The following is a 14,812-nucleotide window of genomic DNA, read 5'->3' as shown; positions in this document are numbered from 1 at the left end:
AGACACCTTCAGGTTTCTCAGTCCAGAGATGAGCAGAGGGACCATGTTCATGATGGGTGGTGTGGAAACAAGCAGTCGCAGTGAGACGAACAAACCAATGAAACAATTCTAGTAACAGTAGTCCCATAACCAGACATTGGACATAGGGGTTGATGAATATGGGACACTTCATGGTGCTGGTGGGGTGCGGCCTGCTGACAGCTAGGGACTCAGTAGTCCAAGAGTTCATAGGCAGTAATTCCCAGTGGTCTGGTACTGGGCAGAGTTCAAAAGTTCACATTTTGGGATTGTGCTGATGCTGCTCTTTGCAAGTTAAAAATATCCAAAGTACCAAAGCCACAGGCTGATGTTGGTCATCAGGACAAAGAGGATGACCAATCAGCGATAACGACATGGACTTACTCCATTCAATATCGGCATGTCAGTGGTAGAAGCTTCCAACGTTTGCCAGTGCACCCCCACATCCGGTTGATTCATCCTTGTCTGTGAGGGGCTACAGATCAAGGTGTGTTTGGGCGGACCAGGTTCCATTTGGGCCTGGGTCACTGGCATGTTAGTGGTCTCCTGTGGGATCGCAGGGCCCTAGTGGTGAGATCCAGGGGGGCATTGGGAGGGGATGAGACACTGGAGGTGGTTTGTCCGGAGCAGAATCTGAATCGTGTTTGTGCCCCCCGGGGCTTTGACTGCTTAACTAAGGAGCTTGATCAGTCGAATCGACCGCACCAGCTGAAACAAGTGGCAGTCGTGGTTTGTGGTCCAGCACTAGAGTGTTCCAGGGAAGTGCGAGCACGGGTCTCTGTGTCTAGTATCGCTTGTGCAGTGTCTGCAGTACTGGAAGGGACTGTCACTGGCAGGGTAGAGGCACAGTCACTGGTGGAGATCCCGGGGGTCGGTGGTAGGCCGCAGAATTTCGGGGGAGTGGAGGTGGTGTCCTCAGCGGGGGGTGAGGAGGGAGCAGCCGGGGGGGGGGGGGGTCCTTCGCGCACCAAGCTTGTGGCAGTGTGCTGCATGGACCCATGCTGTCAGTCCAGCGCACTTCAGGGCTGTGTTGGTAGTCAGTAGAACCTGGTATGGGCCGCGCCACCTTGGCTGGAGTGCTGACTTACGCTGATTAACTTCACCAAGATCCAGTCCCTTGGCTGTTAGGAATGGTGGGGTTTAGTAGCTGGTTCAGGCAGGGCAGCTCGGACCAGAGTATGGGGAGAGCAAACGGTTTTACTCAACATGTGACTATGCAAGCACCATGTCATCCTCTAAATGCAAGTGCAGGAGATGCAGAGCTCTGGGGGGTGAGGTGGGAACGGTGTCTACTCTAATTGGGCGACCTCTGCGTATGTCCTGAGTAACCAATTTCTGTTTGCGTTGGATTATTATGCATGGCAAACTGGGCAAGGGCAATGCCTGGGGCCAATTCAGCCTGGTCTCTTAAACCACATTGGATCGGTGGAGCTTGAAGTCACCATTGCAGTATTCTACATGAGTGCTTCACTCTGGGTGCTGCTCAATGAAACTGCTGGGCTATTGGGTGCTTTGAAACACTATTCAGTTGCATGAAGCGCCTTGAAAATGCGCACTAAATAAAATAAAATTCCTAGGGCTTTTGCACACTTCCTTTTAATGGTCTGACCAGTAAAGTTGGTGCCTACGTCACGGTCTATGACCAGGGCCAGCCCGAATCGGGGGTATGAATTCAGTCACTAACTTCTTGGCCACAGTGACCACCGTCTGCCCTCCTACATGGGGAGGCTTCCACCCACTCTGAGAACATAACAATGACGAGGCAGTAAGTGAACTGCATACTCATGGGGAGCTGCATTGAATCTTTCTGTCCTTTTAGAAGGGACCCTCCGGTAATGGATGTGCTGACAGCTTTTTGAGCACCGCTCTCCCAATATTGGGCGTAAAACATACAGTGCATATTTTGCAGTAATCTTGAGCAACAGTGCTGAGACCAGGGCCAATCCACTCTGACAGTGACAATCGTCACATTTTTACCTGAGTTTGCAGTGCTGTGAGCCTCATGGACCAAATATTGATGGAGTGCCTTGGGAACTATGAGGTGGCCGTCTGAGCACCAAAGGAAGTCGGCCTTCCGCGTACACCCTAGCGGAGCCCAGATTGCCTTTTCTGCTTCAGGGGCTTAGTCTTGGACTACTGCCAGGCTAGTAAGGGACTCGCTGTGATTGTGGACTGCAGCATAAAAAAAGTTTCATTAGGAGCCAGGGGACCTTCTAAGGCTGCTGAATGTGCTGCAGAATCTAATTGGGCATTTCTTTGGGCGATGAACGACCGAGAGGCATTTTGTGCCTTGCATTTGAGAATTGCTAGGGCAGTAGGGAGCAAGAGCGCATGCAGTAGGGTGGACACATTTTCCATTCAATATAGGTGTGCCTCAGGATGTCGGGTATCTCAGTTGCATCCAGAGGATTCCAGCATTGTGTATGACACCATGAACATACCGGGAGTCGGTCTAGATCATGGCTGATCTACCCCTTGCCAAGGTATGTGCACCAAGCAGATCCCTACCCAACACTTTAACAGGGGAACTCTCTCGGGACAAAGGCTGATATGAAAATGGATATTTCTCATCTGTGAAAAGTACAGTGAGCAAAAAGCGTGTGCTGCAAACTCTCATCTCAGAACAGGTTATCATGCCATGTTCTTTCTGGAGAGGAGCGCCTGCTACCTTTTTTGGAACTCTGAATTTAGCTGGGTCGCTCATACTACCTTCCCTCCCAGTTTTATATCCAGCTCCTCCGTGTATGGAACCGTAGAAATGGCCCCAATGAATCACTGCGTGTCTCCATTTTACCTGATAATGGAAATTTCCCCTCCTTAATGCATGATTTAGTTGCAGCTGAATCTACCATACATATAAATTGCTAGTTTCCCATTTCCTCCTCCACCAAGGGCTCCTCTTCAGGGTGTGCGGTTGTCAATAGGATTGGACACGCAAGTGCTCTGTGGGCTGTCCTAATCAGAATATGTATTTGTCCCGGGGGATGAAAACTGGCCGCCCCCGCAATTGAGTCCTTGGAATGGGGCACCTGTTCCACCAATCCGGTTAAACTGTGTTCCCTCACCCTGCTGTGGTTGCCCACGTTGCCCTTGCCTGTCAGCCCCATAAGGGAACTGATTTTGACCCCCTCGCCCAAATTGCTGTTGTCCCATTCCTTGAGGCCCTTGGAATCCCTCCCTGCCCTGGAGGTGATGGCCCATAATTAAATCCCATCCCAGGCCTGTTCCTGCATTGCTTTGCGGAATGCCCCCATCTCCCGCAACACCAGCACTGTGATGTTCACAATCCTCCTCCCCGGGGCCCCCATTCCCCCCGAAGCATCCTGCTCTTGCTCCTCGAAATCCTCATTTTCCCCTTGGTGCTCCTTCATACTACCACTGTGGTTTATGGTACTGTTCCCCCACCCCCCCGCTCCACCCCATGCCCCTGTCCTCCTTCGCCCAATGGTGCTGCAATTGTGGCATTGCATTCACAATTTGTTGAGTGTCCTTCCCCTGAGCCGTTGCCATCACCAGTGCTTGGATGAAGGCGGGAACAATTACTGTTTAGATTACCACCATGCAGTGCCCTTTTTAATAACCGGGGCTGAACCCAACACTTCGTGCTCCACAGGCGCGTGCAGTAATTGTTCCTGCCTTCCTCCTCGTTTGGAATTAAGATGACGGCTACAATCCTTTTGACGTGTGGAATCTTTGTTGGATTAATTTTGGAGGCTTAAAGACAGTATTATCCATCTTGTGCCCATTAAAGAGCCTTTTTCGACCTTGTACGATCCAAGTTGAAGGGATTGTCGATGTCCATTTTTTTGGAATATGAAAACTTGTGCAACACAAGATTGTCTATCAAAACTCAGTTTGACCAGGATCAGCATGGACTCTTATTTCTTGGAGTAAGAGAAAATACCACCCCTGATGAATGTCGAACATCTATTAGTCATTAGACAGAAACATGTTGGGTCTTTTTGGTTGAACTGCAACACATTTATTTGTGTCATTTTTTTTAAATGTAAAAATTGTTGGTTTTTGTTAATTGGTTAGTCTTGTATGTAATTAGTTTTTCTTTAAATTCTATATTTGTATGCTGTTTGTATTTGGTCCTGTTTTACCTGGTTTTAAGGTATGTCTAATTTTGTTTAGACATTTTTAGCACTATATGTCTATAACAATAATAAAAATGAAATTGTGAATATGAATATTTTCTACAGAATTGGTGTTTTTGGTCTGGCAACATTGTGTTTATTTCTCATGGCCCCTTTTGTGACTTGTTTGAATGTTTAATTATTTCTGTTTTCTTTATATATCCAAAGATATTTGTCCTAGCGACCCTAGACAGTAGGGAATAGCAGGTTTGGCAATAGACCTGAATAAGGGATTGTTTCTTCTTAAATACACACCATTTGTTACATAGTTATATTGTAGTTTGTGTTCTCACTTTCCAGGTACCTGGTATAAAACAACAGGGTGATAATATAGAATCTCAAGGAGGGGTTCAGTCATGTGTTGAGTACTAGTTGCAAGATGTATGCAACCTGCAGGATACATAACTAAGTTTGCTATCAAAAGCATTTAATCATGTGATCATGTACATTTTCAAAAGTGCACTAGTCAACATGTTGCATCGTCCCCAACAAAATGAAATATAGTGACACAATGAAATTCAGATACACTAACATAAACTTTTCTCTAAAGCATGGAGATGATGCAGTGTTTTACAATATCAATACTGTAATTATGCATGATGTATTATGTAACAACTTAATTTTAGGAATTGCATGACTGTCTTTTTAAAAGATATACAGTTGGCACATGCTGGTCTTTGCCAGACAGGATATAGAAAGCTTAATAAAAGTATCATCCCAATTACTTCTGGTTTGCAATTATTTGAAACAGAAATTCCTGCCTAGCTCTCCTACACATGCCTTGGGCACTTAAGAGGAGAGTAGAGGAGATGATAACTGCTGCACTTTACCTCCATTAGCACTTGAAGTGAACAGTGAAAAGCTGGTCAAGAGAGCACAGAGGGCAAGAGAGGACTGCAGGGCAAGCTGTGCTTTCATTGAAGAGGGCAACTTAAATCGCTAACTTTGCTACACAGGTGTTCATTTGATTAGCAAATTGCTATGCGACACTGCTTATTTTATGCCTTGCAAATACAGAGTTAAATTCACATAGGTGTGTGTTCGGCAACAGTTGGCCTGGAAAGCCAAAAGCTCCTGGTAGCTGTTGGTGCCAAGCTAGCCAGGCTCTTATAGGTTAAAAGCAGGAGCGAAATCGCTCCCATAGCCCCTCAATTTCAAACCCTGTTACTCCTTATATTACCCCCCACACTCCCGCTCCCAATAAACACTACTTAAATTGAAACGCACTTTTGTAAGAAATATATACACCTATAAATCAGTATCTATAGGACTGCATTGAGGTGTCTGCTGCAGGTAGCCACCCCCAATGGCCCTCCAGTTCAGGCAGTTCTAATCCCAGTACCTTGTTGCTGGCAATAGGCCGGGCTGGCCCCTCAATGTTGTTCATAAGGGCCTGGCCTAACCCAGGTGCCCTCCTTCCTCAGGCAGCACTCAGTGCCCTTGTGGGGTGGTGCCATTTTCATCGCCACTGGGAACCCTGTTTATGCCCCTTAGTTTGGGGTAGTGGCCCATATCTTATGTCTGCTTAACTTCGGTGGGCCAAAGATTGGTTTGATCACTGAGGTGCCCCATGCCCTTGTGGGGCACTGCATATTCCCCACCATGGAGGCCATGTCTCTTCAACACCATTAGCGTCCTATGGCCAGGTGGGGCGCCTCACTGCCAGTGCCGAAGAGCCATGCATGTTTGTTTCCGTCAGGACAAACCCTGTCCTTGTATTCGCTGCGCCTGTGCAGCGCTGGGTGGCAGGCCCGCAACACTCTTCAGAGCGGTCTTGGCCTGCTGCTGCGTCTGCCTTCACCACCCGGCCTGCCCTCTCTGACCATGGACAGTCTGGTCCGCTGGGACTGGCGTCCCTCTTCTTGCTTTCCAGCAGCCAAGCGCATTTGGTTGTGGAGCACAGATCTTCTGGCCCTCACGGACTGACTCAGGGCGTCCTGGTCCCAGGCCAACCCGCTTATGCGGTCCTGTGTCCGCCTGGCCTGCCATACCCACGAGGCCCAGGGCATACTTCATCTGGTCCCACTTTGGTGGGTATAATCGCCAACAGGCTCTGGTGCACTGGGTATTCAGCCCAGGGCTCACAGTTCATGCAGGGGTTGCTCCTGACTTATGCAATGCAGTTATTGGGATCCACAACCTCCACCCATCCCTGGGGCATCAAGGTTTTTAAATTTTTTTCTCGCTCACCCGGTCTTCCAACTGTTATTTCCAATGGTTTTCTCCTCTCCAGCTCTCACCCTGCACCATCCATTTGGGCCAGAGGATGGCGTGTCCATTGTTTTTTTTTATTTATTTTTTTATTTATTTTTATTTTTTTTCTTCCCACCATTCTATGTGGCTCCTCAGAGAGGCCTGATGTAGTAGTCCAGTTTTAGGAGAGAAAACCGTTAAGTCCTATTGTTAACCAAACACAAGTTCCCTCAATGAAATAGTTTTTCACCCTTGTATATGTATCTTCCTTTATTTCACCGTTTTACCGGAAGTGAGTAATATATTCCTAGTAGCTATGCCCTAATTGGTCCATGGCGACACTTCTCCATAGCATTGTTGCGTGTTTAATCAATTAGTATAGCAACCATCAAACCATGAGAAGTGGCCTCACTGTTTTTAATTGTTTGAGGTCTAAAATGACCACTTGAACAATTTGCTTGCGCTCTGCATAGAAATAACATCTCTATTTCTTTTTCTTTTTAAATAAGGAAGTCTTATGTCAACTACATACATTGTTAGCAGTTCCATAGGACAACAGCATGATGTCTGAGCTGAGCGATGAGTCCAGTGAATCAGAGTTGCTAAACTGCAGCCTATCCATGTGGCATGGGGTGAACCCAGTGATTAGCAGAGAAGAGCTGGATGTTCCCTTGGATATCCACACTGCAGCCTCCATTGGACAGTACGAGGTGGTGAAAGGCTGCATTCAGAGGTAAGGGTTGTTGGTGATCTTTGTCGACCCCACTGAATGACAAGGCAAATAGGGACTGAGCTTCCTGAGTGATCTCCTTAAACATGCCAGTGACCGAGTAGGTTTACATCTCGTCATTTAATCTAATCCCTCATTGAGGTGCCAGGGCTTGATGGCTCATAGTCCTAGAGTTCATGGTCCAAGAATTAAATAAATAAAAAGACCGCTGTTGGGGAACTCCATCTACTGTAATAAACTTCTCTATATTGTTGCACCTGTTATTTATAGATGGATCAAAACCGGGGCCCCACAAAAGTTAGAAGATCTTAAGGTATTGCGAGTGTTAGGAAAGATTTCCATTTGTGTAACTATCCCTCCAGTTGTGAACCCCCCCAACTTTTTCTTTTGTCTTGACCATCCTAGTCTGACCTTTACCATTGGAGCACAGCCTTCTGCTGTACTTCTCTGGGCTTTAGCTCATCTCGTTAAGGGGAACCTGACACGTCCTTCAGACTGTCAGTACTGGGAGACTTTGTTTCCCTTAGTCTTTCACTTTGTTGCCATTTCTTGGTAATTATCAGTGCACAATGTACCTTCCAGTGCAGTGTGCTGGGGTCTCTTTTTCATTCTTAAGTCCCTAGACACCCTCGAAGGATTTTTTTGGGTGATATGTACAGGTGTGCTCAGGACAGAACTGGTGGCAGCAGTTACTTTTTAAAGCACTTTGACTGTTTTCAATGGTCCAAACTGTGTTTACCGTGTTCGACCCAGGATGGTGGCCAGTGCCTAAAACGGTCATGCAACAAAGTCCTTTGTTCTTTCCTTTGGCTATTTTGTCCCTTAGCCTTCCCCAGGTCGAGCCGACACAGGAAATTTCTTATTTGGTCATGCAGGCTCCCACGAAAACGTGTGTGTGTGTGTGTGTGGGTGTGTGTGTGTGCTGTCTGCTGTCTGCTGTCTGCTGTCTAGTTCCAATACACATCCTGGGTGTCAGATGTCTGGTGTACTGGGATGACTGGGACCACCTTGGTCCACGTCTTGGATGTATGAATGTGAGCAGATCTACCATTGGTTGCCCTTCGTGTTTGTGCAAAGCAAACTTTGGATAAGGGAAGGCACTCAACACCCATTCCAGGTCGATCTGAGTTCTCGCCAAACTAAGTAAAGGAGCCAAGTATCCTGAACCAAAGCAACAGATCTGTGGACTTGCTGGAGACCTGCTGGAAGGTTTGGCACCCTGATCCTGCTTTTGTCCCGTCGGAGCCCCTGTTTCTCATTGATAACCGAAGGCCTGCAAGGGTGCGTCGACCCTTTGGAGTAGTGGGACCAACTACTCTCAGCACCTTTTTTACTTGCAGTGAACTGACCATCTGGTGCGGGACATTTGCTCTGCAATCGCTGCCGTCTTTGGGAACCGTAAGATCTTGGTTGAAGGCACTCTCCCGCTGACATTCGTGCACATAGCATTCCTAGGTCAGGAACTAGGAGAGTGTGCCCCAATCCAAGCCTACGCGGTACCAGTGTCGCCCCGCTGTGGTGACGAGCTTCGTGGGTGCCTTGCTGCTGTACCCTCCTGTGCCCTAAGACGAACTGCAGTGGAACTGACCCGATCCCTTCCCCAGAAGCGGAGAATACGGCACTGTTCCACCACAGACTGAAGTCCCAGAATGCAGCCCCTGAAAGCCAGAGACACACACAACTGCTGGACTCAAACCTGCGAGCGAAGTGGATTAGATTGGCGAAGTTTGGTCCGGACTGCGTCAAGGTTCGGTGAGTTCTTGCATCACTTACCGGTGGCCCCCAGGCGCTTCCATACACTTTTACGCACAAGTGTCCCCCAAGGGCCACTCACCTTAGTTAAGGTAGCGTGAGCTACCATCCTATTCCTGCTTCCTGGAAATCGCTGTGCCCTCTTGTGGAGACCCTCCTTGAATAGTGGAACTCTATTCTTCATCGCCTCACCCCCCTTCCTGAGACACTACAGCCCCTTGAAGACCCGTTTTGTACTTTAACGCGCAATCAGGCGCTTATGCACTAAATGTACTTTTGAGCACAAGGCTCCACACTTCATAGGGATTGGACTGCCTACTAGTTAGGGTTGTGATTCCTGAAGAATTTCCTAAAGTATATTTGCACTGTCTGACCCTCTTCTGTTACAGGTTGTAGCTCCATACTTGCTTAATATAGCTTTAGGACAAAAGTGAATGTATATATGTTCACTAGTATAAGGTTGTGTTAGAATTGTTCATATTACTGGAGTTTCATCTTGTTTTAGATTTAAAGTCCTTTAATAAATGTATATGTATTTTTGATATATACACCTGACTGAGCATAATTTGTGGTGTTTACTGTGCCTGCTCATTGTGGGCCTTCGATCACCCTCACCCCCCCTGAGACATAGTCTTGACCACCACCAATGCTACCTTGCTTGGTCTGGCTTGTCCAGAAGGTTACCCTGTTCCCAGAAACTAGACTGGCCTTCTGAACCTCTGCCCACCAGGTCAGAGTTCAGAAATACATCTTAATGTCGAGGAATTTCCATCTGGCATGGGAGTAGAAACCATAGCATATTTGATTTTTATTAGACTAAACTGATGTTGGTGATTCCATCGTAGAAAGGGTGGTCTGGTAACCATACCACCTTTTCCTTAAAGCGGCATGCACAAAGCATAATGACACTTGTCGTGCTGCATCAGTCTCTTGATCTGCAGCAGCACAGAGCCCACATGTGCCTTTTTGACCTATTCTGTGACCGTAAAGTCACTTCAGCGCAGATGTTTCATTTAACTTTGCACCAAAACCACATCATTATGAGGATTTACTATCCTGGTGGTAGTTTTAATCTTCAAATAGTTTTCTCCAGGGAAGGTATTCTCACAAAGGATGCAATGGGCTTGTGGTGGTTATTCAAAACTATTTCATAGTTAAGTATTTTTTCCATGACCGGTACCTTCTTCTCTCAATCCCAGACCCAAAGCTAGTCCAGGGGTAGGATACTTGACCCAGGTTTGATGACGTGCCTTGCACCCAATGTTACCCTATGGAGGATGACTCGGGGAGGGGGGCAGGTACAGTAAAGTTTATTCCACCCCCTCTACCCTGATTTGCTCAGGTCACACAGTGGATCGTCTGGGGTTCGCTGGGGATATGATCTTCCGTCCTTTGTTTGGGTGAGGGGCACCAAGGGGTTGTACGTTTGAGTGCTGCTTCCAGTCGAGTCCAACTGAAATGCAATACCAAGGCGTTGAAGGCAGACTTTCCTGGTGCAGACTCCTTCAGGACACTTCACAGGATTGATGAAGAGGAGTTCCAGTGATGGTCACCACCAGCAGGTGCCGACAGGCAATCATCCAGGTGCAGTCACAGATGCAGCTCCAGGCCAGCCTCCTTTGATGTTGGTCTGCTGACATTTTGGGAGAAGGCGACTTATGGCACAATCTGGCAGCCACCAAAGCTACGACGCTTAATGTGGAACAGCGACGGCTGCAGCGAGGTAGTCCTTGAGGGAGCTGGTCAGTCCACCAGGCAGTCCAGGTACACTTACGAAGGCTCAGGGCATGCATACTTGAGTAGGCATTGAGACTAGTTGGTCCCTCAACGCACCCACTAGGGTCTACGGAGATCTATCAGCAGAGGAGGGCTTCACCTGGACAATGACTGGAGAGGATGCTTGTCCCCTGGACGTCAGCGGGCTGTTCTTCTTCGCAGGATTCTGAGCTCCAATGTAGATCTGAAGAATGGCTGCAGAAGTCCTCCTCTTATCCAGAATTGGAGCTGGAAGCCAGTCCAAACCCACCAATGGAAAGGATCTGCCACATTAAAATAGCCAGTAGTTGTCCTTTCAGGGACAACTACTTTTTTCTCATATCCTCCCAGCAGCCCACTGTGGACTGGGACCGGACAGCTCTCCCTTTTGGCTCACGCACACAAAGGCCCACTAGACCATGAAAGCAGCAGCTTTCCTGGAAAAATGCTTGACCTTCTATGAGATTTCCTGACCTGAAAAGGCAGGAAGAAGGGCACGCTACAATGTTGCCAAATAAGCAAAAAGCCATGTGGTACTGCCATATTTGGGTGCTAGACACCTTTTAGTCGCTAAGTGCACAGATAAAATAAACTGTAAACATTTTACTGCCTCCACTTGCTTGTCTTAGGCACATAATGTAACCAAAAACCCATAACAGAAGTTAATGAGATGCAAAGTATCGCCATTGCACTGCACTGTAAGGCATTGTGTGCAATATACAAAATACAGGACTCCAAAAGAATGGTGAGTGCGAGAGGTGTTTTCAATTTGTCACTTCAGCTCAGACAAGCGAACATTGAAGCGATATTGGCAGCAGCGAATCTTAAGATCTGTATGTAAAGAGCGTTCAGTATTACAATACATACCTCAAATGCCACAATTTGCAAAAGAAATACAGGAAAATGTCCTCAACCTGTCATTTGATGCAATACCTTTTTCATCAATCGGCGGATGACGAGTTAAATAAGAGACCAGCGCTTTGACCTCTAAATTGTGGTCCGTTCTATCTAAACTTGCACCTCCAGTAATCTGCTTTTTGCAAAGATCTGACTTTCACACTGTAGCTGGTTTACTTGGATTTCAAAATAGGAAATGAAGGCAAGCTGATCGTTCGCCAAGCACCCATCAAAGGAAACAGAAAATATCAGGGAGCGAGTTCTTTACTCATCCAACATCTTCATCGGATGCAGCCTTGACCTCACACATCTTCAAAGTGATTGTCAGGATTGGTCCAATGGGAATCCAGTAGTGGGGCATCTTGCACTCCACATTATAACCAGGAGGACCATCCCATCGAATTTGTGTCATATCGGTGGGCTGCAAAGGCTTTTGGCTTCCCCTTCCTCCCATTCTTGAGCATATGGCCTTTATGAAAGAACAAATAGGAAAAAAGTCTATGTACTGTGACTGGGTGTCCGCCACAAATAACCACTCTGACGCCTTCTGACAGGCCAAGGGGCCAAAGGTTTTTATGATGACTTTTCCCCAAAAAAAAGTGACTGTCAGTATCTTTTAAAAGGGCCTTTGGGGCCTACTGAGTTTTGGGGTGGGGGGGGGGGGGGTGGGGTTACTTGGTGCTAGGGCTGTCCCTTCCTCTCTTTCACTTCCATCGCCTTCTACCCACCTCCCTTACCCAGGTGTCCCTAATGGGAGGTTAGTAGTTTCACCAGGTGACCTCTACTGTTTCTTGTTCTTTTTGACACAAAGTGTGGCCACCATGAGGCGTTGGCTACCTGACTCCCTATCCCTAGCGGTCTAATTCCCCCTCTTCTAGCCCCTCTTAGTACCATAAGGGAGTTGTGGGGATGTACAACTCGCTCTCCTTGCACTTCAGTGTCCTCTGGCCCTTCTCTGCACTTGGCTCAAAAATGTTCTCCTCCCGCCGTCTGCTGTCCCTCAACTCACACCCAGCCCCCCCCCCCCTCTTTATTCTTCTCTCCCTACTTTGGAGTCCCAAAGCTTGCTACCAAAACAGACGCCTACTACCTCAGACGGTATCTTCTCTTCTCCTTGCCTCTACTTCTCCTCCACTGCTACTGCCACTTCTCCATTCTTAACACCACTCCTTATTCAGCTTAAATTGGTCCTGTCTCTCTACTACTGCTACTGTTACCTTTTACTACTACTGCTCCCACTATACTGCTACCACTATACTGCTACTACCACTTGGCTAACACCATTATCACTCTAATACCCGTTTTTCTTCCAGTCTTACTCTTCACAGCCCCTACTACCACTACTTACTACCTCGCTGCTCGTTCAGTCGCTCCTTCCTTTCACACCCCAACACTCCACAGACCCCCTCCCCCCCTCTCCAGTAGCCTCCATTCATTTCGCACTCTCCTCCTCTGATCTCTCGTATATCCTATTCCACCTCCTGTCCTCGCCCAACTAACCAACACTATGGGTGTGTGACTGGTTTAAATAACCATCCAGTACAAAAAAGAAGGTGGGTGAGGCGCGCACTCCCGGTCCTGGTCAATTGAACCTGTTGCAAAAAATATAATAAGTAGCTGGGTCAAATCCCAAAATGGACAAATATTCACAGGGTTAGATCCCTTCTGCTGCAAATCAGGTACTCAGTATTAACAGGGTTAGATCCCTTGCTGTAAATCAGGTACTCAGTAATAACAGGGTTAAATCCCTCAGCTGCAGTTCTGTGGTCTGTAGTTGTTCTTCTCCTAGCGCTTTCTTATCTCAAATAATCATCAGGGAGGCTGTTGAGCAGGTGTGTCTAATTAGACTCAAAGGATTCTGGTAGCTGTAGTGAAAACGTTTTTTTCTGTTCAGGTGACCAGCAACCGACACCCCTCCAAAGCACAAGTCCTTCCCAAATTTGGGGGAGGGGAGAGAACCATCTTTATGATTCTCCAAAGTGGGGCACAGTCACCCCGTGGCGCTGCCTCTGGAGCCCGGGACTCCCATAGCATTCAGTACAAAAAAGAAGGTGGGTGAGGCGCGCACTCCCGGTCCTGGTCAATTGAACCTGTTGCAAAAAATATAATAAGTAGCTGGGTCAAATCCCAAAATGGACAAATATTCACAGGGTTAGATCCCTTCTGCTGCAAATCAGGTACTCAGTAATAACAGGGTTAGATCCCTTGCTGCAAATCAGGTACTCAGTAATAACAGGGATAAATGATGGTTCTCTCCCCTCCCCCAAATTTGGGAAGGACTTGTGCTTTGGAGGGGTGTCGGTTGCTGGTCACCTGAACAGAAAAAAACGTTTTCACTACAGCTACCAGAATCCTTTGAGTCTAATTAGACACACCTGCTCAACAGCCTCCCTGATGATTATTTGAGATAAAAAAGCGCTAGGAGGAGAACAAGTACAGACCACAGAACTGCAGCTGAGGGATCTAACCCTGTTATTACTGAGTACCTGATTTGCAGCAAGGGATCTAACCCTGTTAATACTGAGTACCTGATTTGCAGCAGAAGGGATCTAACCCTGTGAATATTTGTCCATATTGGGATGTGACCCAGCTACTTATTTTTTGCAACAGGTTCAATTGACCAGGACCGGGAGTGCGCGCCTCACCCACCTTCTTTTTTGTACTGAATGGTTTAAATAACCCCCCCCCCCCTCTGCCCAGCATTAGCCCACTCACCCTACCAATCACTTACTGGCTCCAGGGGGTGAGACAAAGGACTGCTGGGATGAGGCTTCATTTTTATTTTGACATAATTTTATTGTCATTTGTATGTAGGTACAGTCATGCATACAACAACCATTTCACATGGCATAGGATGTTTTCTTCAATATGCAGTATTGTACCAGCAACAACAAAATAACACAAACAACTGTCTTCACTTGTCAGGTATTATAGCAGTTCCAATGTCGTGTTGTGGCGTGCATACACTGCAGTGGTGGGCTTCTAGGGGCAGTCTCGATCATCAGCCTGAAGGCAGCGCCTAGGTTAACTCGGCGTGCGTGTTGAGTTCAACCAGTTCCAAATTACATATTTCAGAGGAGCTTGAGAAGCTTTCAGGGGGTTTGTCATCCGATGGGTGGAACATGTCCCAGACCAATGCCCTTCAGGCTGCACATTTATCACTCCATCCGTCCCAGATCTGCCAGCCCCTTCCATCCACACTCTGGTTTCTTCTTCTGGCCATCGTTCAAACTTACTGTGCCAGCATGCGTATTTCGGGCCCCACAGCCGACTTCCAAGCCATTGCAATAGCTCTTTTAGCCAATATACACACCATGTCCATAAACTT

General features: G+C 47.4%; 1 protein-coding gene across 3 annotated transcripts in view; it reads left to right on the top strand.

The window, feature by feature from the left end:
* Nucleotides 1-14,812, top strand: part of ANKS3 (ankyrin repeat and sterile alpha motif domain containing 3) — a 590,125-nt gene that overhangs the window by 44,852 nt on the left and 530,461 nt on the right. For 2 of the 3 annotated variants that reach the window (XM_069646876.1, XM_069646875.1), the window contains exon 2: nt 6,860-7,083. In XM_069646876.1, coding sequence (XP_069502977.1) covers nt 6,911-7,083 — 173 coding nt within the window. In that variant the 5' untranslated portion in view covers nt 6,860-6,910. Of the gene's footprint in view, nt 1-6,859; nt 7,084-14,812 lie in introns of those variants that run through there. The other variant, XM_069646877.1, reaches the window with a different exon arrangement.

The sequence above is a fragment of the Ambystoma mexicanum genome, chromosome 2q, assembly GCF_040938575.1.
Source record: "Ambystoma mexicanum isolate Mex_15411 chromosome 2q, UKY_AmexF1_1, whole genome shotgun sequence".
Taxonomy (NCBI): Eukaryota; Metazoa; Chordata; class Amphibia; order Caudata; family Ambystomatidae; genus Ambystoma; species Ambystoma mexicanum.
The sequence above is the reverse complement of the archived record's forward strand: the minus strand, read 5'-3'. Positions and strand labels throughout refer to the sequence as shown.